A 22,126-nucleotide genomic window follows, 5' to 3' on the forward strand; every position below is an offset into this window, starting at 1 on the left:
GTCTGGCTCTGTCTGTAGGCAACTAACCCCAAGAGCCAAGAAAGCAAAAGAACTACTAGTTGTGCAATGGCCTCTCAGAAACTATCCGGTCACAACGGATACCCCGAGAAAATAAATAAGTGGCAAGGAGTTGCATTTCTAATAATAATTGGCATCTACTTCATGGTTTCAGACCCGAGTCTAGAACCTTGCCGTGTCAGACCTTTAATCACAGATCCAGGTAATAGTATCGAGTCGCTGAATCGTACTCCATGAACGCCTCGCCTTCCATGTCTTTAACGATGAACGTCTCCTGCCTCTCAATGTGCAGCTCATAGGCATCCGTCATCATGCTTGGCCCGAAAACGGCACAAATGAATCGTCTCTCATCCCCTACTCCATCGAAATCTTCAGGTCCAAAGGGCGACATGACCACGACGAACAAGGCGCCGTAACTACGCTTCCCCATGGATATGCACATACCGGGTTTAATGCGTTGCTGGAAAGGCGTTGTGTTTAAAGGCCTTGCGGTCTTTGGTCTCGATGGCCTTTGCATTGTCTCCGACTTGTCTCCTGCGGTGAAGGTCGTGGATTGTTGTCGAGAATCGATCCGTACCCGCCACAGCTTCTGGTAGAACGCGGTAGCTTGGTCCTTCTCGACGCCTGTTGTCTGGAGGCAGCGAGATATGAAGTCCTTCTGCGGCATTTTGCAGAGTTGCATGCCGCTCAATTTTCCTGCGAGGATATCCGCATCAATGGCAGGGGTACCAGACTACTCTGATGTTAATGAAAGAATCGAATTCGGCAGAATATGTTGAAACATACGTTTTCCCTAATCCACAGTTTCATCTTTTCATTTGTCCAGTTTGATGGAACCAGAGCGTCTTTTGGTCTTTTCATTTTTGGCACCGGCACTTTCAACATCTCTGCATACCGTAGGGTGTTTTTCGAGTGCCCCGAATCAACAATGCTGGGCGCCACACAAGCGATCACGACGGTTTTGCAAACCCGGTCTTCTTGCGTCCCAAACACGTGTTTTAGCACTTGCGTTAGCTTACTGCTGCGCCATGGGATGTGTATGCTTTTCTTCGCAGTTTCACTACTGTCAAGCTGCTGTAGGCCCCAAATTGTGCGGTTCCGAATGCAGTCTTTGAGGATGGACAGAGATGTGTTGATATCTTTGGTTTCAACAAGCCTTTCAGCCGAGTGCTTACTCGAGTCTTGACTACCTTCACTACCCGCCAAATCAACCAGGAAGAGCTCCCCATCCTGGGCCTCTGAATTCTTTTTGTTGACAATGCGGATGCGGTAGACGGCATGCGATCGAGATGACTGGTCGTTTTTTGTAGTTTGAGCCGAAGTTCGAAGTGAAGCACTTGTTTGGATGATGGAGAGGAACTCTTCCTCAGAAGCAGGATGCTTTTCTTGCACACCTATAAGCTGCATTTTCCCGAACGAATCTTCCATAATGTTGAACATGCGGCGGTCGTCCAGCAGGTCTAACAACGTTAGCGAGGGGATGAAAAGTCCGTTTAGGGAGATCACACACCATAAGCCTTTTTCCCAAAAATCTCGAAGCAGCAAACATATATCGCTCGATGTTCGGCTTCTGCGATTGCCATGATGTCCTTGATAAGCAGATTGGTGATGCCAGTGACAGTAAATGTCTTGCCAGATCCAGTTTGGCCATATGCAAATAGCGTGCTGACTCCTCCGGTCCAGGCCCATGGGACCAATTTCTGGGCAGCTTCCTGATACACACTTTCCGTCTGCATATCGGTGTCAAAAACCCGATGAAGGGAAAATCCATGTTTCTAAAATTCAAGTTAGCCACGACGGCCGCACTTTAAGGAAATGGTTTAGTCTCACCACAGAATCAGGTTTGCCATTGAACTTTTGCCTCGGTTCATACAATACAGCCTTTGAGGAGCTATTGGACAGGATACCTGGAATATGATGTTCTTCCTTTTCCTCTTCAGATAATGGCCTGATGCGTGCGCATATCATCGTGTCCAAGGTTTCATTTTCGATCTGGACAGCGAGCGCAGCGTCTTCCTTCTCATCATCTTTGTATGCGGAAGACAGCAGGTTACGGTAGAAATCAATGTTATTGAAGTACATTAAAGCCATGACAATGGATTTGATCGCAGATGGATTATTGAAGTTAGGGACGAGAGTGGGAGTAAAAGGGGGAGTTATAGGGCTGAAACTTCGTCGTCCAGGCGACAAACGACACACAGGTAACAAACAGGCAACAGAAAATCAACAGATACGGCGGCTGCCTACCGTCCTATTCCTGAACTGAAACATTTCTTGTGCATACAAATATATACCGCTACCAGAGCGTTCATCCGTGCCCATAGGCAAACGGATGCTTCGTACCTTACGACTGGTAAGGTGTCTGTTGGGCTTTGCTCTTTCAGAACAGGTACGTCTGAACTTGACGAGTCAAGCTTGGCAAACACGTGGTGGTGGTCTAGACTTCAGAGAAGAGACCCCAGGAAAATTGTACTCCGTAGGAATTACTGGAATCACTACATTGCCTGCATCCAGCACTTGTTGGAAATACTTGCCGGCACTTGGGCAGCTTCCCGTATTCTGGTTTATTTGCTGTCTTATGCATCGCCATGAGCAAGAAAAATGAAGACAAATATGAAGGAGACATGAATCGAACTCTAAAACATAATAGAAGGCGGGACGTACGGAATTACATCACGGTATCCTTATCTATTGATAAGACGATAAGAGGTATTTCCCACAGTTCCCCACCCAATTCATAAACTGCGTGCAAGTTATATATTTCAACAAGAATTGACGGTATTAAAGGCAAACACAAGAGGTAATTGAGTCATCGCTTTTGGCGGAAAAGAAAAAAAACATGACGTCGCCGTATAAAAGAGTTGGTCGTGGAGGCGCTGGAAATTTCCATAGTGAGGAGGTTATTCACAATTCCACATCACAAGGATGCGTATGCCTTCTCCCTCACCGCTTTCTTGATCCCATACCTAATGCTCTACTTTGCAAACGACGCTAGCCAATACTTACTGCGTATAGCTTCCACAACCAGATCTTGAATCCCAATCACTCACGCCCTCTTTGACAACGAGCTCAAAACCGCCGGCCGAATACCTGCATACCGGCCGTGGCGGAGCTGGCAACTGGGCCCAGTCCACAGCTCCACCATTACCCACTGCAGATTCCGAATCAATACTTCCCACATCCACTTCACCCCCCTCCACTCCCCAAGCGGTTCAGGCGCCCGCGTCAGGCACAACTGCAACTTACCGAGGCGGCCGGGGCGGGGCAGGGAACTATTCATGGGAAGAGGGGGATGAAGAGCGGAAGAGAAAAGAAGAGGAGGGAGAGAAAGAGAAGGAAGTTAGGAAGAGGGTTGTGGATGATGTCGATATGCGACTTGCTAAGCCTGGGCGGGCCGTTGTTGTGGATACGGTTAATAGGGTTAAGGCGTGAATGGGGGTTTGTTAACAGGGTATTAGTTTCTGGACTATGAGGCGCCTGCGCTTGATTTCCAAATGGCATTGGAGTTTTATCTGGCCTGGTTAGAACATGGGGGTGTTGTATGTAAATTAATAGGGTGGTGCAGTGGTAAATCTGGAGAATTTCGGAAACAAGTAGAGTATGATGAATATAAAAAGCTGAATATATCACATGTAGGCTACTTAGTTGAGCGAGGTGTAGTTGAGTTATAGTGCGCTATCTGGTGAGGCACAGTAGTAATCGGAGTGGCCAGTAAGGGTATACTAACATTACAATGTGGTGAATCAGGACATTGAAATATCCTCATCGTCTCCCGTTCCATCGTCTCTCTTGATGCCCATCTGGGTTCTGCCAGACAGACAGAAAACCTTATAGTGTAATTTGTCTTTCCCCAAAATAACCACCCTTTCCGCAGTGCCTCCGTGACCCTTGCTTTCTTCTCGAATCTCCAATGTCTCTGGGATAAATGACCCATCCTTTGGAAATTTATGTTGTGAGAATTTCCTGCGAACGTCTCCGTTGTTGAACAATGTAGGGCGGTGATCTGTAGGGTGAAGGTGTTCAAGATATTCCATAGGATAATTTCTGATGGATGATGTATCTACTGTGTTGGGCGTATTGTAAGCGATACTCAGAAGATCGATTGCGTCTAAAAATGCTGTTAGAATGAAATTATAAAATGTTTCAGACGGGTCACCAACCATGCGACTCCCACAATGCTAGCAAACCGTTGTCGCCCAAAAACATGATATCTCTGATTTGGCCATCGCCAAGTTGGATAACTGATGAATCTATTTGTTGAACCGTACTAATGCCATTCTCGATCGCAAGCTTGTGCCGAGTGATTTGGACTGCACGAATATTAGAAGATATCAAAAACCTATTAATGCTGGCTTACTGGAACTTGGCAACCCCTTTGGTGTAAATGCGATATATGTATGAGAAGCCAAATTTGTCTGGAGAAATGATCAGGCAAGATCCCACATTCAGTGAGATTACCTACCGTGCTGCACAGCCGCATGTCCATTAGCTGGTCATCTTGAGCGATACCGACGAGCTGTGCCTTCCCAAACAAAACGTTCCGCTTCTCCGCCTCTGCAATTTGATCAAAAATGGCTTTCGCTTGGCCAGTCAGGTGTTTACAGACGAGTTCGACTCGAGGGAGCGCCCTCATAAAAGGAAGCCCCGCCTCTTGTTTCTGGAGCTGCTTGTCCAAGATGTCAAACATTGGGAGGCCCTGCTCAGCCTGGTTCCAGCTGCTGCTATAATCATCGGGTGTGCTGCCTCCAAAATAAACCTCCAACGGGCTAGTGGTCATACATGTTTGAAGATAGAGCAAAACCTTGCTGTGGTCGATCGACGCTTCTTTCTCCAAGTCATCTTCTTTTGGCGAATCAGACGAATCCGAAGCAAGCCTATCGATCTCATTCCGTAACCAGAGCGAAAAGGCGGAAAAAAGATCAAGTTCGTCAACAACTTGAACAAGAATTTTGGAAGAGAGTAAATGAAGACAGGCCAGTGTGTCTATGATGAGACTAATTTGGTGACTGGAAAATCCGACGGTTTCATTAGGGCTTTGAAATTTAGCAATCCCAGAGAACCGGCTGAGGATGACAGTACACCTCTCTAGAGCTGGGAGCATGTTTTCATGAACGAGACGTCGCAAATTTTCTAGCCCGCTAACGACCGCTTTCTCCCATCGCTTATGGCCCTACGGGAATCAGCGATAAACACGTTAAGCATTGTTGGGGGAACCCACTCTCTCTTGGAGCTCATCTACTAGCCATTCCTTGACGGCGGGGAAGGTGTGGCCTGTAGCTACAGAATGATACAGAGCTTGAACGATGTTCCGGGTATCTTTCTCGGCAAGTGTCTCATTGATATTCCCAAGGAATCTACCAGGCAATTCCTGTGTGGATTTCCACTCAGTAACCATCAACATCTGAACCTGGTGAATATATCTTAATAGGTTCTGAAGAGCCGTAGACCTAGACGCGAGAAGTGAGAGATATTCGCTTGATACGGAAATGAAACGAAGATCCATTGGGACGAAATAAAGGCTCTCAGAGCCCGAGGACTTCATGAGAAGAGCATGCGTTGAGCATTTTTCGTGAGATGCATGTAGAGCCAGATGAGACGGCACTCCATCGGCGAGAATGGGAGATGGAAAGGCTCCAACAACGAACGAGTTGTAAATTGTGACGTGGACGTGTCCTTCTTTAGTACCGACAACCATGACATCGATAGCATTGTTGTCTTTGGGATCAAATGGGCGAAATATTGCATCTAACGATGACCAGGAACAGAAAACCTCGTCTCTATAGATATGTCAACAAATGGTATCTGAGAAGCTGAACATATACGTACGAGCTTCCTCCAGCTGGTAGAACACTTAACTTCGGCAAGCTCCTCTCAATATCAATCTGGGAAAGGTCCCTTGGCAAATCCAGATACGCTTTATTCTCAGACAAGATAGCCTCTGAGCTTAAAAGTCTTTCCCAGGATGTAGCGCTCTTCATCGCACTCGACGACCTGCTGGTCAAATTGGATCCCCATCCCACGCACGTGATACCAGTAACACCCTCACCTGCAGAAAACTGGTGAACGATTCTGCTATTCTCCGCTCCAACCAGCCGAACAATGCCATCGCTCCAGGCAATGGCGAGTAACTGCCCTATATCTTTGTCAGTAATGTTGCCATGTTGATAGGCCATGACCAACCATTCGGCTTCCACTTGATGTTCTCGACTCGTGATGCCCCGGGTTTCTGCGTAGTTCCATAGACTCGTTGGCCATTGAGCCGATATACGAGCACTTGTTGGTCGGCGGTCCCAAGAGCGACCAAGTCCATCGATGGGCAGTACGTGATGAGCCTAGAATCTGCTGCATGGGCAAGTGTCTTTTCGCTGAGCGCTTCGAGAGCCGAAGGCTCGTCCATCTTGGCCTCGTCTTTCGATCACACGGTTTCATACGCACGTTCGAAAATAACTTTCTGGCATTCTCCGCTCTTCAAGTATTATTAGTCCGCGTGGGTTGCAGGATCTAAAAGCGGCAAGACCTTCGTCGCGTTGGTGAAGTCGCGATGTACAAATCATAATCATAAGCGAGTCGGGAAAACACATGACCACCCAACTCAACATTGACCATTGAGGTGGATATGGATTTGCAGGATAAGTGATATAGGAGCAAGATCCAACATAGTCTGGATATTTAATTTAATTTGTGAACCCCGTCTTAGAATCTCAAAAGTTCGCTATTGCTAATCTATCATCAACCAGGGCTATGTCTGGCCACCCGTCCATCCCACGCCATGCGCTTGGAAACCCATTGAATTTTCGCTACCCCTTACTCTTATTCAATCAAGTATGAGTCAGCGACAGACTTGATCTCCTTTGAAAATGTAACAGTTTCGTCCAGTTCTAGAAGTGTCACGTCGGTAACCTAGGTAGAATTATTAGGTATGCTCAGGGGTCAATCGGGGACCGGAGTTTGACTTACATCAACATCGATAAAAGGCTTGGTTTTGCTGAACTTCACCTGCATTGGGAAGAACTCATTCTCATCCCCAGCCTGTGCTTCAAATTCAAATGAGCCAGTCGCATTGTCCTCATCAACCTGGCCAATTGTCCATTCCAAGCTGTCGCCTGAGACTTCGTACGTGGCATCGAAGCTAGACACTGATGGTTCGCTAGTGGCATAGGGGATTATGACGGTCACATCTTTCAACGGATCACCTCCAGTGAGCTCATACTCAACGGTGATGTTGTACGTGTCATCCGAGCCCCTATTTACCCAAACCGTAAATGTTATAGGGACGGCGCTAGCATCATCTGCCTTCGGTGTAGCTCTCCATCGTAGAACGCCAACAGAGTTGTTCACAGGGAATCCCTTAGCTATGTTGCTCATTTGCACGACTTTAGAGCTGTTGAAGACACCTTTGTCGACATTGGGATGGGTACGGAATTGAACCCCGTGGCTCGAATTGGCCACGAGATCAAGTTTGATCTTTGTGAGTGTCGCGTCTGAAATCTTGAGCTGCAAGTCACCCTTGATTTCCAACGAATCCAAGGATCCTTCCCTCGATAGTCTTGCGTTTATCGTCTCTGCAACTGTAATGTGAATCGCGTCACGATCTAGGGAAGTAGAGGTACGTGCTGCGTGCTCAGCAGGTGCTTGTGTAGGGTGGGTCGGCACCAAGGAAGATGCCACCCTCTCTTCTGCCTCGGGGCCTAATTCGCCCTTAACACGCTCGAACATGTCGGTAGTTTTCGACTTTTTGCCCAATTGCATGCCTTTCCCCTTTGGTGCAGTTGCTCTGATAAACAGTTAATAACAGGGCTTTCAACGGGCGTGGAGAGTATCTCACTTGAAGGATTTGTTTTTCTCGGCCTCATACGAGTCGTAGGTATCGGTAACTGAAGACCGGGCGGGAGGTGTGTATGTGGGATAGACAGGTGTGCGAGGGATGGCGTTCCTGCCGCTTCTCGAAACCTCCTTGCGCTGCATTTCCAATTGCTTGGCTTTCCGTTTCCGCTCCTCTGTTGCCTCCAACTCCTTATTCTGGAAAAGTTTAGAGGCATTCCACACATATCATGGGTAGTAAAGAAACATACTCTGGAAATGATATCCTGTATCCTCTCTTCATGACTCTCCATCTCCAAGAATGTCTTGATTTGACTGAGTGTGAGATTGTCCCGGTACCCAAGGGTTACCAGCTCATCAAACGCACTTAAAAGCTCATATGCATTCCTCAATATCTCCCTCTCGTCCAAAGTCTTGCATGTGCTGGTGACAACTTGTGCAAATAGGTGTAGCGAATCGATGTCTTGAAGGATGTTCGACTGGCGATTGGTGATGAGAACCATGTAGAGTTCGTCGAGAGGTTGGTACACAAAGCGGACATTATCCTGCTCCACCGTCGTATGCTGCGTTCCACTGTCTGCCAGCTTCGGAAAGGATGCAAGAAGAGCCTCGACTCTCGACCGCTGCATCTCCCGAAACTGTCTGGAGAGGACAGCTTTTCCTCCCCTCGTGCAGATTGAAGCTGCAAGAACCACCTGATTGCAGTTAGTAAATTTCACTCTGGGAGGGGGAAAGCTAGTAGAGATGCGCACCATATTGGAAGCTTGCGATTTGCGATATTGGAGGATCTGTGGTCAAGTGGGATTTAATCTTCAGATGTCCAGAGTGTGCTTTCCGGTGTGAGTGAAGCGCGGGTGGGATCTGAACCTTGCACGTGACCTGTAACTTGTGTGATTATGGATTAGCGTGGTTTGATTGGGAACCCCTGCCTTCGCGCTAAGGCTCGGTCCATCATGTATCTTTGTGGAAATTATTCACTTCAACAGCAACGCAGCGTCGGAACCTACACGAATCGCCACTCGATTTAATACTATTATGGTCTGCACGCGTGCAGATACTATTTGAGGTTATTGAATTCACTTCATAATATCACCACGTCAGTTTGTGACCGCTCGTCGATAAGTCGCACGGTGGCGCCTTTGTTCTTTAATCCTTTGATACACATTGTCCCTCCTGGAGCTCAAACGCCGACCTTGATATAATACTTTCAGCCAACCCTGGAACTATTCTATCGATCTATTGCTTTCAAAGAGTTAACACCTTTAATGAGCCCTTGGCCCGTTGGGCTTAGTGATATTCCGATCTCGCACACATGCTTGCCTCCCATATTGGAGCCACCGCAATATCGCCCATGATGGGAGACGATACCATGGAGATCTCATCAGACCATGGCCATCACGGCGCCGATGATGAAATAGATATTGACATCGACTTGACCGCTAGCTACGCAGACGATGATTACATGCTTGAAGATACCGGGTCAACCGCCGGCTTTGGAGGCGATCCCATCACACAACACTCGCCAGCAACTCATGATGATCTGATGGTTGACGAATACCCAGAGGCATATACAATGGAGGATGAAGACGTTGAATTTGATGGCGATGACCAGCAAATGGACGCAGACACAAATATTGTGCAGGAGGCGATGGCTGACGCACCCGCGGAACCAGAAGAGAGTAACATGGCGGAAGCAAGCACCGACTCATCCAGGGGCCCAGAAACAAATAATATGCCACATCAAATGGCCGATACACTGCATTCCACCAGAGATCCAGAGACACCGATAGTCCAGGGCAATTCAACTGAGGTGGTTGAAGCTGTTTGGCATCAGCAGGGAACCTCCGAAACGGCAGTCGAAGTGAATTATTCCAAAGACGGCTCTGAAGATACAGGTAGTCATGATGTTGATCACTCCGATGTCCAGGAACCTGCCAAGCTGGTATCCGAGAATAGCGATCCATCACCCACTCCGCAAGACAGAACTTCTCCAGCATCTATTACGAAGGTCCCTTCACTGTCCCCCGGCCCAGCTTCTGACCATGACGCCGAAACAGCTAACCCACATGTGCCCGAACAACTTGATACAGCTAACGATCACGAGCCTGAAGAAGGCGCCAAAACTACCAATGAAAATGAAGCAACAAATGCAAACAGCCCGATTACGGCTCCTGATGTAGTTGTTGTCTATCAGTCTATGGAGTATTCCTTGTTCTCGAAGTCGGAAGACGATAACCCGGATTCGTTTTTCCTATCGGACTTAAAAGTTCTTGAAAGCTCCCTAGACGTATTTTTCGAGGACATTCGGAATGTTATCCATGAAGACCTCGCTGATGAAGATGAGTTATGCCTGTCTGTGGAGGACCTTGGGCTTGAAATTGAAGAGGTCCGTCTCCCTACAAACTGCATGTATTTATCTCAGCTGACCACAATGGAGCAGAATTCTACCCTATTTCGAGAGCATACTCTTGGAGACATTATTGGTGTTTATAATAAGCTATTATCGAACGATGATCGGCAGTCCTCCCGACCCTTGTATATGAGCATCGGAGCAAGGCCGAATTTCTCTAAGCGGCTTGTAGTCCTTACGTCGGGCGCTGCTGAAGGTAAAGGCCTCTCTGAGATGATATCCTTCGATGATGGCAGTGAAGGCATCGACGACTTAGAAGCTGCAGATCATAACGTAGAACGATACGAGGAAACTGCTGAAACAACGAGTCTCGAAGAACTCGATGCCGGGAAAGGTAAGACCATGGAGAAGACAATCCCCGAGAGCGAGGATATGACTGTATCGACATCCCGAACATCTCCGCTTATCAACGATCCGGAACCCCTAGGACGAGAGGCTAGCCTTGACCTGGACCGTGACAATATCGGGCCTGGAGCTCATGAGGAATCCAATCAAGGGCCAGCCACTAGTACCTTGGGCCGAACAAACCAGCGAGTTCCGCCGGACGATTACCTAGATGCTAGTGCGGGGCATGTTGAAGAAGAAGATTTGATTGATTATTCAGATGAAGAATATCAAGAGGTCACTGAGCCTCCAGCTGATCAAAAGAGAACACATAATGGTACATCTACAGATTTCTTTTCCCCATGTCTCAAACCTAATGCATGCTTTTGTTCTAAATGCGCCTATCTTCTACTTGCAGAATACGAAGAAATCAACGAGGAACTGCGCCGACGCTCCGTATCGCCGGCCGCCGAGGAGAGTCAACTTGAACTTTCTAGGAATATCGCGCCACTTGGCGCCGAAAAACGCCAAGAACTCCACAACGGCGCCGAGGATGAAGCACGGAGTGAGGATGGAGCGGAAGAAATATTTGACGATGGAACCATGCAAGCTGGGGACGAAGGCCTAAGGGCAGACAACATCGATGGTGGGAGTGTGCATGAGAAGTATCAGGATGAACCCCTTACTCACGAAGATTCGGAGAATGGCGAGCCAGCCGTAGAATACGGCATAGCGATAGCCTTTAACGGAGACGATGCTGAAGAGGCTGTTTATGATGATGAAAGCAACCACCAGGATCCCGAAGACGAAATCGAGATATACGAGGAAGACCACCGACAAACCCCCGCATCTAGCGGTCTGGAGCCTGGCGATATAGCTGAGTCAAGTGCTACCCTAAGTGTAGATGAGCCACGACACGAAGAGTATATCGATGAATATGGCAATGACGAACCGAAACCAACCGACGAAGTTCACGAGTTGGAGGTTGTCACCAATAACGTGGTCGATGAAGAGCAAGACGAGATCGATTATGAAGATGGAGAGGACGAGAAGGAGCAAAGCTCTACCAAACCAGAGAACCCTCTTCCATCAATGGCTGGGGGAGGGCTAAAAAGACCTCTGTCCGATCTAGAGACTGGAGGTGCCGAGACTAGCAAAGGTACGTCCTGGGTCCCTAATTTGAGAGGACGAACGCTAACCATTATCCAGAAGCCAAACGCACTCGGTCATGAACCTTCCTCGCGGAAGTGATATGATTTCGGCGACTTTGAGGGACTCGAATCTTGTGGTACTTATACCGACTATTTGAGTAGTCTAGCCAACCACATGCCGCCCCTTTCGACTTCTCGTCCTATTCCTATTCCTCGGCCTATCCCTTTTGCATGTCGACATTTCGATATGTTTCCGGATCTATTACAACTCCCCACCACCCGGAACTCTACAGCTTCTACTAATGTGATATAGGAACCCCACTCGGTAGGTCTAATAAGTATATTCCAGCTCAACCCTTTCCAACCCTATTCCCCACACCATCTTCCCGTAGTACAAACCGACTTTACACTTTACACAGCTCTAGCACCTCTCGATACTTAGCATAGCATACGGTCATTTCTTTTGGCGTCCGCACACATCTGGCCGAAAGGGAACATACGGGGGCGTTATTTGCTGGAGGGGCTGTTTTTAGGCGAGTCTGGTCTGAGGGTTCGGGAGAGGCATCTCAGCGCGAAGGATTTGCTGCCTTGCTTTGCTTTATACGATTAGTGTGGACGGAGATGGACTATGGACTTTCGGATGCCTCTGAGGCTTACTGCCATTCGTTGCCTCTGATTTGTAGGATCACCGTATAACTGAGGCTGACGGCCGTCTATAGCAAAACATGATCTTAATCTTAATATCCTGCTTCTTGTTGCCCGGTAAATAAGTAAGCTGGAAGTATGGGCCTATGTCGATCCACGGAGTCCGTACCTCGAACTGTACATACCTAGGTACCTTACGGTATGTACAGTGCCAGAATAATAACCTCCAATGTGTCTACATCGTCCTTGGCCGCAGCCGCTCCAGTTGCCCAGCGGAGTTGATGGGGGGCTGAGCAAAGCTAATGCTACCTAACTTGGCGTAGCCCACCCACGCACGTGACAAACCCTCCAAGAAAGTACTTCCGAAACAGGAGCCTACGTGGACTTCTTCGACACACTAGGCCATACCAGGCTAGCGCGCCTAAAAATAATACGCTGGTAGGCGTGGTTGGCTGCGCAGTGTCTCCTTACTCGTAATACGCCCCCCTGACCCTGGTGCCGAGAGTCGCTGGGCAGGAGACTTGTGGGCAGCATTCTTCGTACTCCGTAGGACGACGGCCGACGGCGTAGCCAGAATTCGTCGAATGTCCAGCCCAGCACGAGATTGTGAGGACTGCTACTGTAATTGGAATCTAACCAGCGTTTCAGGCCACATCTTGCCCAGGAACAGAAAACACAAATCCCACAAACACCAACACCACCACCACCACCCAATACCAACACCATTTTGCGGGCAAATTCTCTCGCTGCCATTTACCGAAATCTCACGGTGCCGCGGTCCTGTCTTTGAAGCAGTTCGTCCGCCCGCGTGGTGTCTTCCCTCTCGGCTTGGCGTGTAAGGGATGCCCCCGATAGCAGATCTTCATATCGACAACGACACACCCTCATGACCAGCGCAGGGGCCCGAAACCACATCGAATAATCCCCACGACGAGACTTGCGACGGCGATAATTGATCTCAACTATTTTCAGCAAGGAGCGAGTCTGCTGAGGCGCGCACATCTAAGATCAAGACGAGGAAAGGGCGCCGGCCCTCGTTACCGAATACATTCTGCGCGACTGCGTTGCGTCTCGAATCTTGTAGGCAGCCTGCGACACGACGAGCATAAGCTCACAACAAGCACGCATTGGAGTCGACAGGAAGAACAGCTCCAGCAGCTGTCCCGTGATGTTGAATATGGTGGAAGACAAGTATGTTGAAGGATTTTGCGCAGCTGGCGCGCAGCGGGGGATAATGGCTGACGCTTGAGGACAGATACATTGGCCTGGCATTGGCCATAACCTCTACTCTTGCAATAGGTGAGTCAAATCTGGTGGTCTATTACCTGGTTACGTGGACTGATTGATTTTCAACATTATAGGGACGAGTTTTGTCATTACGAAAAAGGTACGAGAGCGACTGCGCGGCACACCTCATCGAACGCGAAATGCGGCTCCTGTTTGAAATGCGGGCACTGACAGTTTGTTCCAGGGCCTGATAGATGCAGAGCGAAGACATGGCTTTGAAGGAGAGGGGTTTACATATCTCAAGAGTCCCATATGGTGGGCTGGCATAATAGCTCGTATGCAACCCAAAGCTTTCCCTGCCAGATTGCTAGCTGACCCTTCATCGCAGTCATTATCGGAGAAATTGCGAATTTTGCGGCCTACGCCTTTGCACCGGCAATTCTAGTGACGCCTCTAGGGGCGCTCAGCGTTTTGATCGGCGCAGTATTAGGGTCATACTTCTTGGATGAAGAATTAGGGACGTTGGGGAAGTTGGGTTGCGCGATCTGCTTGATCGGATCAATCATAATCATCCTACATGCCCCTCCGGACAAGGAAATTCAGACTATCGACGAGATTCTCCATTATGCAATTCAGCCGGGTAAGTTCCTCTTGTGTTGTGCTACAAGTGAACTCATCTAATGGCTGTAATAGGGTTCCTACTGTTTTCCCTGGTTGTCGCAGTCTTCTCCGTTGTTATGATATACAGAGTTGCACCCAAGTACGGAAAGAAGAACCCGCTGATCTACCTATCAATATGCTCGACTGTTGGTTCGGTGTCAGTCATGTCAGTCAAGGCATTTGGAATTGCCGTAAAATTGACATTTGCGGGAAACAATCAGTTCACGCATCCTTCGACCTACGTTTTCATTATCCTAACCACCATCTGCATTCTTACGCAGATGAATTATTTCAACAAGGCGCTCAGCCAGTTCCCAACCTCAATGTAAGCAATTACAGAACCGCGGGGCTCGAGTAGTCTGCTAACTTAACACCACAGCGTTAACCCATTATACTATGTTACTTTTACAACTGCCACGCTTTGCGCCTCATTCATCCTCTACGGCGGATTTAATACCTCGGACGCAGTTAACACCATTTCCCTCCTTACAGGATTCTTGGTAATTTTCACTGGAGTATACCTCCTTAATCTTTCACGCGGAGACCCTAATGGGCATATGATGATTAATGGCACTGCACATGATGGCATTGCCACCGACGGAATTTCTGGTTTACAGACAAGAAGGAGCATGCAATCCCGGAGAAGCGTGGACCCTCATCGAATGAGTGTGGGCAGTGCCGGATTTGGCAGAGGGGGCGATAGAGAAGGACTCATCCGCGCATACGACGAGGAAGAAAATACAGGGTTCGGTCTGGCTGACTTGGCAGAAGACAGCGACGACGAACATCATTTGGGGCATTCAAATGGGAAGGTCTACAGTAATGGGAACGGGAGCAAGAGGAGTTTCGCAGACCCAGTAGAGCAAGAGCGCTCATTGTCGAGAAAGGCCTCACCGTTACCTCGGTGACCCTAGTTAACGGGACGTCCCTTTTGATATATTCTCATTATTTGTATATGGTCAACGAATGGCTGGTTGGAGACTCTGGCTTTAATGTAAAGCGGCATGGAATGGTGCAGCATGGCCTGCGCGCATTGGGATTTTCATACTACAGTACGATATACATGAGGGTTTCGGCGTTGGGGGCTGGGCATCTCTGTACTGCCAACGGGAAGGGAAGAGACACACATCTTGTATGATATATCTATGCGTATTTGAGGTGCAGTTGCATTCTGGGGGGCGGGACAACACAAGTTAGCCGCTAGAATTCAATAGGAGGTCATTAAGTCACATGTCAGCCATGACTGATGTTATTGATGTTTCTCATGGAGGACTGAAGTTGGTTGGTATTCACAGCCTTGTATCTTATTTCTAATGGCAAGAATTACAAGCCCACAATAGAGTGCCGAGAAAGCTCGTTTGCATGCAATTGATTTCCCACACGCCCATCCATCTTGATCAGATCTCCCGCATAATTCACAAAAGAACTCCGCTTGATCAAATCAATCTACTCCTCAGCCGCAGGAGCAGCCTCGTCGCCTTGCTCCTGGCTGCGCTGAGCCTCAGCAGCCGCCTGTGCAGCCGCGGCCTTCGCACCGTAATCTTGGCTCATGGGTTGAACAACAGTTTGCTCCTCCTTTGGCTCAATAACCGTAACACTGTCTGGCAAGCTCTTTGAGGGGCCGTTCTTGCCCTCTGGGTCTGAGCCTCTCATGATCTTGACCTTGATACCAAGAACACCCTGTCTCAGGAGAACGTGGCGGGTTGCCGAGTCGATGAAATCCTTCGCGGGCTGACCGGAGTGGATCATGAAACCATCGGTGAACTTCATGCTCTTCGCACGAGCAGCACGGAGCTTGCCAGAAACAACCACCTCGCAGCCCTTAGCGCCGCTCTCCATGATGAATCGCAGGACACCGTAGCATGCTCGTCGGACGGCGAGACCGTTCAGCAGCTTGTAGCGGAGGGACTCGCACTGGGCGACGGCGGAGAGACCGCGGTTTTGGACCTTGGCGGCATAGAGGGAGACGGAGTTTTCGGGGAATTTGAAGCGCTTTTGGATCAGCGATGTGAGCTCGCGGATACGTCGTCCTTGCTCGCCTAGAACCTCCTGTGTGTGTGTTGCCCGGATGATGATGTCGGTGACGGTGGGTGTTACGCGCACTTCGACGCCCGAGTAGCCTTCCTCAGCCAGCTCGCGCTGGAAGAACTCGTTCAGTTCGGCGTAGAAGACACCATCTGCGATGAACTTTCTCCGCTTTGAGCTGTGGTGAGGGGAGTTCAGTCAGCCTTGTTTCCATTTCGACTTGCGCAGGAACGCTGAAGGGGGAATATTTTCTTACATTGCGGTTCCTGGTACTCCGGAGGCCATGGTGTCTGGTTTGTGTTGTCGAATTGAACCTGGTGTGTAAGGTTCAATGTCGTTGTCGTCGATGAGGTCCTGGGTCAACTTCGTCCGTGGTTATGGAAATCGTAAAAGTATTTGATTGTGTGGTCACGGAGGTGGGCTCGCTTATTGGCTTATCGCCATTGGTCGTTAGCCCTGTCACTTTCGAAGTTATCGATTAGCGCAGGTCACGGGACCGAGGGGTTAGGCGATAAGTAAATGCGCGCCGAAGCCCAAAGTACATCTCGAGGAAGCTGCATTGGAGGTCTCGAGAGGGACTTTGAATGCCAAATAGTCCTCCATCAGGGCTGCATATTTTTATCTTCGTCACTGCGAAGCACCGCCCATTATGTTATGAAAGGCCGCCCTTGTCTTCTTGATCTGAGCTTCCGACGTCAGCCGCGGGCACCAGTACAATCAATACATATACACTACCAGCACCACAATGGTTGACAAGCTCAAGATCGCAAAGGTTGGCACTCTTAAGAACCCGCTCATGTGTGCGTTCCAGTAAGCTGATATCTGTATCCTAGGTGGAGGATGTCCAAGTACTAGCAGGAGGAGAGATATCTGTTGTCACTCTGCACTTGACACCACATCATCTCATTCTGATTCAGGCCCCTCCCCGCTTACCCCTCGGGGCGTCTCCTCCAAAGCGCCCAGCAAAGCCGAAAGAAATATGGATAGCTTACCCGTTGATATCCTTATGTACTTATCGACCAACTCCACCAACCTCCAGCACCTCTTCCTCTCTACGGCTACGGTGTCGGGACTACCGATTCGTGACGCTCAACTTTATCGACGATAAACAAGCTAGGGATGTGTTTGAAAGCCTGAAGGCTTGTTCATGCAAGTTGCGGGATATTGAAAACTTGCATGCTTTCAACTACAAGCCACCGGGACCGGAGAATGACATAAACGGCTGGGAGGTATACGACGCAAAGGCAGAATGGAAACGACAAGGCATCAGCGACAAAGGAGTGGACAGAGGTTGGAGAATATCCAGGATCAATATAGATTATGGCTTCTCCCCAACTTATCCGGCCCTTCTCCCCGTTCCATCCAGCATTTCAGACAACACCCTAAACTATGCTGGCCGATACCGTTCAAGGGTCCGCATTCCAGTACTCACGTACCTTCACCCTATCAACAATTGCTCGATAACGAGAAGCTCGCAGCCGCTCGCTGGTCTAAGAGGAAACCGCAGTATCCAGGATGAGAAACTCGTCAGTGCATGCTTCTCTGCATCTCCGCCCGGTGGTGACACCGATTTTAACTCTTCGACTACCTCGAGAACCAGCCCAGCATCTAGCCAAGTTGAACTTGAGCTACCGACTGCAGATGATGAGTTTGATACGGAGCGATTAGAAGATGAAATGATTGCATCCTCGACTCTTGAAATTGTCACAGATAAGCCGGTTGTCTATGGAGCTCAACAGCACAACCTCATTGTGGACGCGCGGCCTACCGTCAATGCATTAGCTATGCAAGCTGTTGGCCTCGGCTCGGAGAACATGGACCATTATAAGTTTGCTACCAAGGCATACCTAGGTATTGACAATATCCATGTCATGCGGGAATCGTTAAACAAGGTCATTGAGGCTATCAAGGATTCTGATATCTCAAAATCACCACCCAATAGGGACCTCCTTGCTAAGAGTGGATGGATTAAGCATATTACTGGGATCCTAGATGGTGCGTCTTTAATCGCGCGACAAGTCGGAATTCAACACTCTCATGTCTTAATACACTGTTCTGATGGCTGGGACCGTACCAGTCAGCTGAGTGCTTTGGCACAGCTATTACTAGACCCATACTACAGGACAATTGATGGCTTTATGGTCCTGATCGAGAAAGACTGGCTATCATTTGGACATATGTTCCAGCTTCGATGCGGATTTCTAAGCAGTGACAAATGGTTCAAAGTACAGAACGATGCTCTGGCTGGATCGGCTATTCAACCCGGCGGGAGCGGCGATGGGCGGAGTGATGCGATCGAGAACGCCCTCCTAAGTGCGAAACGTTTCTTTAACAAGAGCAGTCAAAATTCAGATCCCATATCTGAATCAGATGGCGAGGTTCTCGCAGAAGATGCCCCCAAAGCAAAACGCGACAGTGCAAAAGACACACAAGCCACAAAGCTCAACGACCTCAGTCCCGTATTCCATCAATTTCTCGACGCAACATATCAGCTCCTCCGTCAATTCCCCACACGCTTCGAATTCAATGAGCGTTTCCTTCGCAGACTCTACTATCATCTCTATTCTTGCCAGTACGGGACTTTCCTCTATAATAATGAGAAAGCCCGCCTAGACGCTAAAGTCCAAGAGCGAACCCACAGCGTATGGGGTTACTTCCTCTCTCGTCGCGGCGACTTCACGAATCTCGAGTACGATGGTGGCGAAATCGACGATAATATTAGGGGTAAAGAACGCCTTATATTCCCACGATTGGACAAAGTCCGCTGGTGGAATGAAGTCTTCAATCGTACTGAAGAGGAGATGAATGGTCCTAGCAATGCTGTTACCGAGAGGTATCTAGCTCCTAGTCCTAGCAATAGCAACGTGGGAGTAGGCCATGGCGTGCTCACTGGTGTCGAAACTGCCTATTCTACCCTTACAGCGAAATCTACTCTCACGAGAGATGCCTCCAGCGACGATTCTGGCCCATTTACTAGTTTGAGAGAAGGCATCGCAGGATTAGGCATTGGAAGGGGGAGAGGAGCGGCGGGAACTTCTGCTGGAAGTGGGGGGAAGAGCCCTGCGAATGGTGATTTGAAGGACCTAGAGGTTGAGATGCAATGATGTTGTTTTTGGGGGCTTTTGGCAGTGCTTATAATTTGAAGCTACTATGATGGAAGGCGTCTTGAAGGAATAGCGAGCGGTGCATTTATGTTTGCATTGTAGGCGCTGGGGCAGCGGGTTTCTGGATTGGAGGTATAGAAGACACGGGAGCGGATGGTCGTGCGAAGCGGTTTCCATGGTGTCCATATCTGTATTCTGATCAACATTTGCCTTCACCTCGTCATCTACGGACGAGGTAGGCAATTAGCTTTTTTTTTCATTGTTAGACTAGGCTAGGCCAAGATAGCGAAGTATACACTTCTAATCTATTTACTCTACAATACTTTGTTTTTGTTCAATCATTCATCATAAGAAGACTTCAAGGTTGATCTCGAGCGTGCTCACGGGATACCTTGGTACTAATGTTAGCACCCTCCTCATAACCTAGAGAAAACGACACAGGGGTTGAGGGCGAATGGATAGCATACCTCAACTCAAACTTCTCTAAAACCGTGGGATGCAAGATGCCAAACTCCCCGACTCTAACCTCCTTCCCATTCACCCTAATATAAACCGCCGCGGCATGACCCTGGAAGAAAGTGGGCTCGTCAATCTCCTCGATCCAATACCCATCCTTCTTTGCGGGTACTTCTTTGACGTCATAGTCGATGCTCTTTTTACCAGCAATACCCTCCTCGTTAGTTAAGAATGCGGTTTTAAGCATGAGAAGTATGCGATCGAGTAAGCCATGCACGACTTCGAAGCCGGAGGTCTTCCCGTACCACGCAGCGGCAAAGTGACGCTCGTTGCGGGATTTGCGCTCCAAGGAAAGCTCTTTGAATGCTACGTCGGCGACTTCGAAGACTTTAATAGGGACGCTGTGTTTTTTATTCTCCCGGATTGTCTTTAGTAGACCTGGCAGTAAGGATGTGCGCACGATTTGATACTCAGCTGTCTTGGGATTGGCGAGTTTCACGGCGGTGGATCCGTCATCCTCTCGGTTGAGCCAGGCGAAGTTCTCGTCGTGCGAACAGAGAATTAAAGGCATGACCTCGCTCCAGCCTGCCATGGCGGTTTCCATCCGTACAATGTCGCCGAGCTTGTTGATCATTAAAGGTTGGGCGATGGTGGAGGCCTTATTGGGGGAAGTGCGGGGAAGGTTGTTGAAGCCGTATGAAATCGCTACATCCTCCATTATGTCACATTGGTGGAGGACGTCCGCGCGGGTGGGGGGGATGGAGACCTCGAGGATGTTCTTTGAAGTGCTGGAAGGTGTCGCTCTGTAGCACATCTTGTCTAATAGCTGACATAGGCGCTCGGGGGATTCAGAGAGTCCGCAACAGTTGTTGATGTAGTCTACTTCCGCCTCGGCTATCCGAGGACTGATGTCTGGTGTTTGTCTTGTCTCGCCGTTGTGGTCCGAAATGATCTTAACTGGCTCAATAGTGAACGGCTCGTCGCAGTATTGCGAGAACATTGCTACAATGATGTTGTTGACAATCTCTAACTTTGTCCGGTCGGTTCCAGTCATCTCGATGAAGACGTTTCTTGTGTTCACGCTAATTTTGGAGTGGTCGCCATTGATGATGGGTGGCATCGAACACACTATCCGCTGGGAATCGTAGATCACAGGGTATACTGGCTTATCGCGGATAATGTGTAGATATTTCCCTAGATGCTTATCATTCTCGTAGAACTGCATCAATTCCTCCGCGTTCATCGACTTCGACTGGTTCAACGGTGTGAAGTTGATATCCTTGGGTGGCAATGCTTCATAAGTGAAGGGGCCTTTGATGGTATCCAGGTCATGAGTACCAATAGCAACTAGAGTCCGTTGTCTGGCAATGTTTTGGTGCAGCTTGTCTTGCAATGATATGAAGGAGTCATAACTTTCTTGTGTGAATTTGATATTCCGTAGGATAGACCCGGAGACGTATGGTCGCACTTTCAGCGTATCAGGATGAACAGTAATGGTCTCCAACTTCCCACTCTTGGGCGCAATCAATCGATAGTTGGGAAGTGGGGTCTTTTCGCGGAAGATGTTGAGCATCAGAGCTATGCCCTCGAAGCAAAGCATATCATATCTGTTGGCGGGGATCTCAATTTTGAGCTGCGCAGGTTCTTGTTTGCCATTGACAATCGGCCGCTCCGAATTCGAAGTATCCTCGTCCAGTTCCAGTCCAAATTCGAAGCAGAGAGTCTCGAATTCCTCAGTGGTATATCTATTGTGAGGGTCAATAGGCGTCTCGCGGATTGCCACGAAACTTACTCTTGGCCCAGTGCCTCATAGAGCGCAGCCTTGTCCACGCCGATTGTAGGCATTTTGGCGGCAGAGAGTGGTTAGATCACCAATTTCGCAGTTCTTCCGACTCGTTGCGCACTCGGATTTCGCAGTCGAGGATGTTGTGGAGGGGTTGGCGTAGAGATGGGAGTTGGGCCTTGGAGTCACATTTTACAGTTTAGAGTATGAGTCGCCGAAAAATAGTTGCGCTTGTGGTCATTCGTGGACACCGTTTTGTAGCCTCGTTTCTCAACCAAGTACTCGGTCAGAGAAGCACTACGAGGAATCATAATCATAACCTCCCCCACCAACAACCTTACGCTCGCATCCCACCGCCCACAACCTTCCTCGCCCCGTCACCGCTGTCGATCTCAGCTTGTCGTGCCGGTATGTGCAATTGACGCCCCGGCGGGTCGCCGCTGATGTGCCTGTCTTGGAACGAACGCATCAACAGACTCCCACCTCGAAGCTACAAGCTCAT

At 48.9% G+C, this 22,126-nt stretch overlaps 9 protein-coding genes across 9 annotated transcripts; 4 read left to right on the forward strand and 5 right to left on the reverse strand.

Moving 5' to 3' along the window:
* Positions 1 to 208: 208 nt before the first annotated feature.
* BP5553_00732 (uncharacterized protein) lies at positions 209 to 2,109 on the reverse strand (the record flags this gene model as incomplete). The annotated part of the gene is made up of 4 exons (XM_032009355.1): positions 209 to 751; positions 805 to 1,478; positions 1,529 to 1,793; positions 1,849 to 2,109. The coding sequence occupies 4 exons, from the start codon at positions 2,107 to 2,109 to the stop codon at positions 209 to 211; spliced, it is 1,743 nt and encodes a 580-aa protein (XP_031873409.1).
* Positions 2,110 to 2,857: 748 nt separating this feature from the next.
* On the forward strand, positions 2,858 to 3,450 carry BP5553_00733 (uncharacterized protein; the record flags this gene model as incomplete). Its single annotated transcript, XM_032009356.1, has 2 exons — positions 2,858 to 2,947; positions 3,034 to 3,450. 2 exons carry the CDS (start codon positions 2,858 to 2,860, stop codon positions 3,448 to 3,450), a joined length of 507 nt encoding a protein of 168 aa, XP_031873410.1.
* Positions 3,451 to 3,761: 311 nt separating this feature from the next.
* Positions 3,762 to 6,415, reverse strand: BP5553_00734 (WD40 repeat-like protein; the record flags this gene model as incomplete). Its single annotated transcript, XM_032009357.1, has 7 exons — positions 3,762 to 4,126; positions 4,179 to 4,328; positions 4,376 to 4,433; positions 4,481 to 5,188; positions 5,237 to 5,795; positions 5,845 to 6,151; positions 6,199 to 6,415. The coding sequence occupies 7 exons, from the start codon at positions 6,413 to 6,415 to the stop codon at positions 3,762 to 3,764; spliced, it is 2,364 nt and encodes a 787-aa protein (XP_031873411.1).
* A 413-nt stretch (positions 6,416 to 6,828) lies between these two features.
* On the reverse strand, positions 6,829 to 8,468 carry BP5553_00735 (Coatomer subunit delta; the record flags this gene model as incomplete). The annotated part of the gene is made up of 4 exons (XM_032009358.1): positions 6,829 to 6,918; positions 6,976 to 7,792; positions 7,844 to 8,037; positions 8,091 to 8,468. 4 exons carry the CDS (start codon positions 8,466 to 8,468, stop codon positions 6,829 to 6,831), a joined length of 1,479 nt encoding a protein of 492 aa, XP_031873412.1.
* Positions 8,469 to 9,151: 683 nt separating this feature from the next.
* BP5553_00736 (uncharacterized protein) lies at positions 9,152 to 11,805 on the forward strand (the record flags this gene model as incomplete). The annotated part of the gene is made up of 2 exons (XM_032009359.1): positions 9,152 to 11,732; positions 11,783 to 11,805. 2 exons carry the CDS (start codon positions 9,152 to 9,154, stop codon positions 11,803 to 11,805), a joined length of 2,604 nt encoding a protein of 867 aa, XP_031873413.1.
* Positions 11,806 to 13,537: 1,732 nt separating this feature from the next.
* BP5553_00737 (putative DUF803-containing protein) lies at positions 13,538 to 15,164 on the forward strand (the record flags this gene model as incomplete). Its single annotated transcript, XM_032009360.1, has 7 exons — positions 13,538 to 13,560; positions 13,625 to 13,668; positions 13,731 to 13,756; positions 13,841 to 13,931; positions 13,985 to 14,236; positions 14,290 to 14,581; positions 14,636 to 15,164. The coding sequence occupies 7 exons, from the start codon at positions 13,538 to 13,540 to the stop codon at positions 15,162 to 15,164; spliced, it is 1,257 nt and encodes a 418-aa protein (XP_031873414.1).
* Positions 15,165 to 15,702: 538 nt separating this feature from the next.
* BP5553_00738 (Ribosomal protein S3) lies at positions 15,703 to 16,566 on the reverse strand (the record flags this gene model as incomplete). Its single annotated transcript, XM_032009361.1, has 2 exons — positions 15,703 to 16,459; positions 16,538 to 16,566. 2 exons carry the CDS (start codon positions 16,564 to 16,566, stop codon positions 15,703 to 15,705), a joined length of 786 nt encoding a protein of 261 aa, XP_031873415.1.
* A 460-nt stretch (positions 16,567 to 17,026) lies between these two features.
* On the forward strand, positions 17,027 to 19,385 carry BP5553_00739 (putative myotubularin; the record flags this gene model as incomplete). The annotated part of the gene is made up of 2 exons (XM_032009362.1): positions 17,027 to 17,053; positions 17,115 to 19,385. The coding sequence occupies 2 exons, from the start codon at positions 17,027 to 17,029 to the stop codon at positions 19,383 to 19,385; spliced, it is 2,298 nt and encodes a 765-aa protein (XP_031873416.1).
* Positions 19,386 to 19,743: 358 nt separating this feature from the next.
* BP5553_00740 (Class II aaRS and biotin synthetase) lies at positions 19,744 to 21,686 on the reverse strand (the record flags this gene model as incomplete). Its single annotated transcript, XM_032009363.1, has 2 exons — positions 19,744 to 21,586; positions 21,634 to 21,686. The coding sequence occupies 2 exons, from the start codon at positions 21,684 to 21,686 to the stop codon at positions 19,744 to 19,746; spliced, it is 1,896 nt and encodes a 631-aa protein (XP_031873417.1).
* Between the last annotated feature and the right edge of the window lie 440 nt (positions 21,687 to 22,126).

This window comes from Venustampulla echinocandica, assembly GCF_003357145.1.
Source record: "Venustampulla echinocandica strain BP 5553 chromosome Unknown scaffold_0, whole genome shotgun sequence".
Classification (NCBI taxonomy): Eukaryota; Fungi; Ascomycota; class Leotiomycetes; order Helotiales; family Pleuroascaceae; genus Venustampulla; species Venustampulla echinocandica.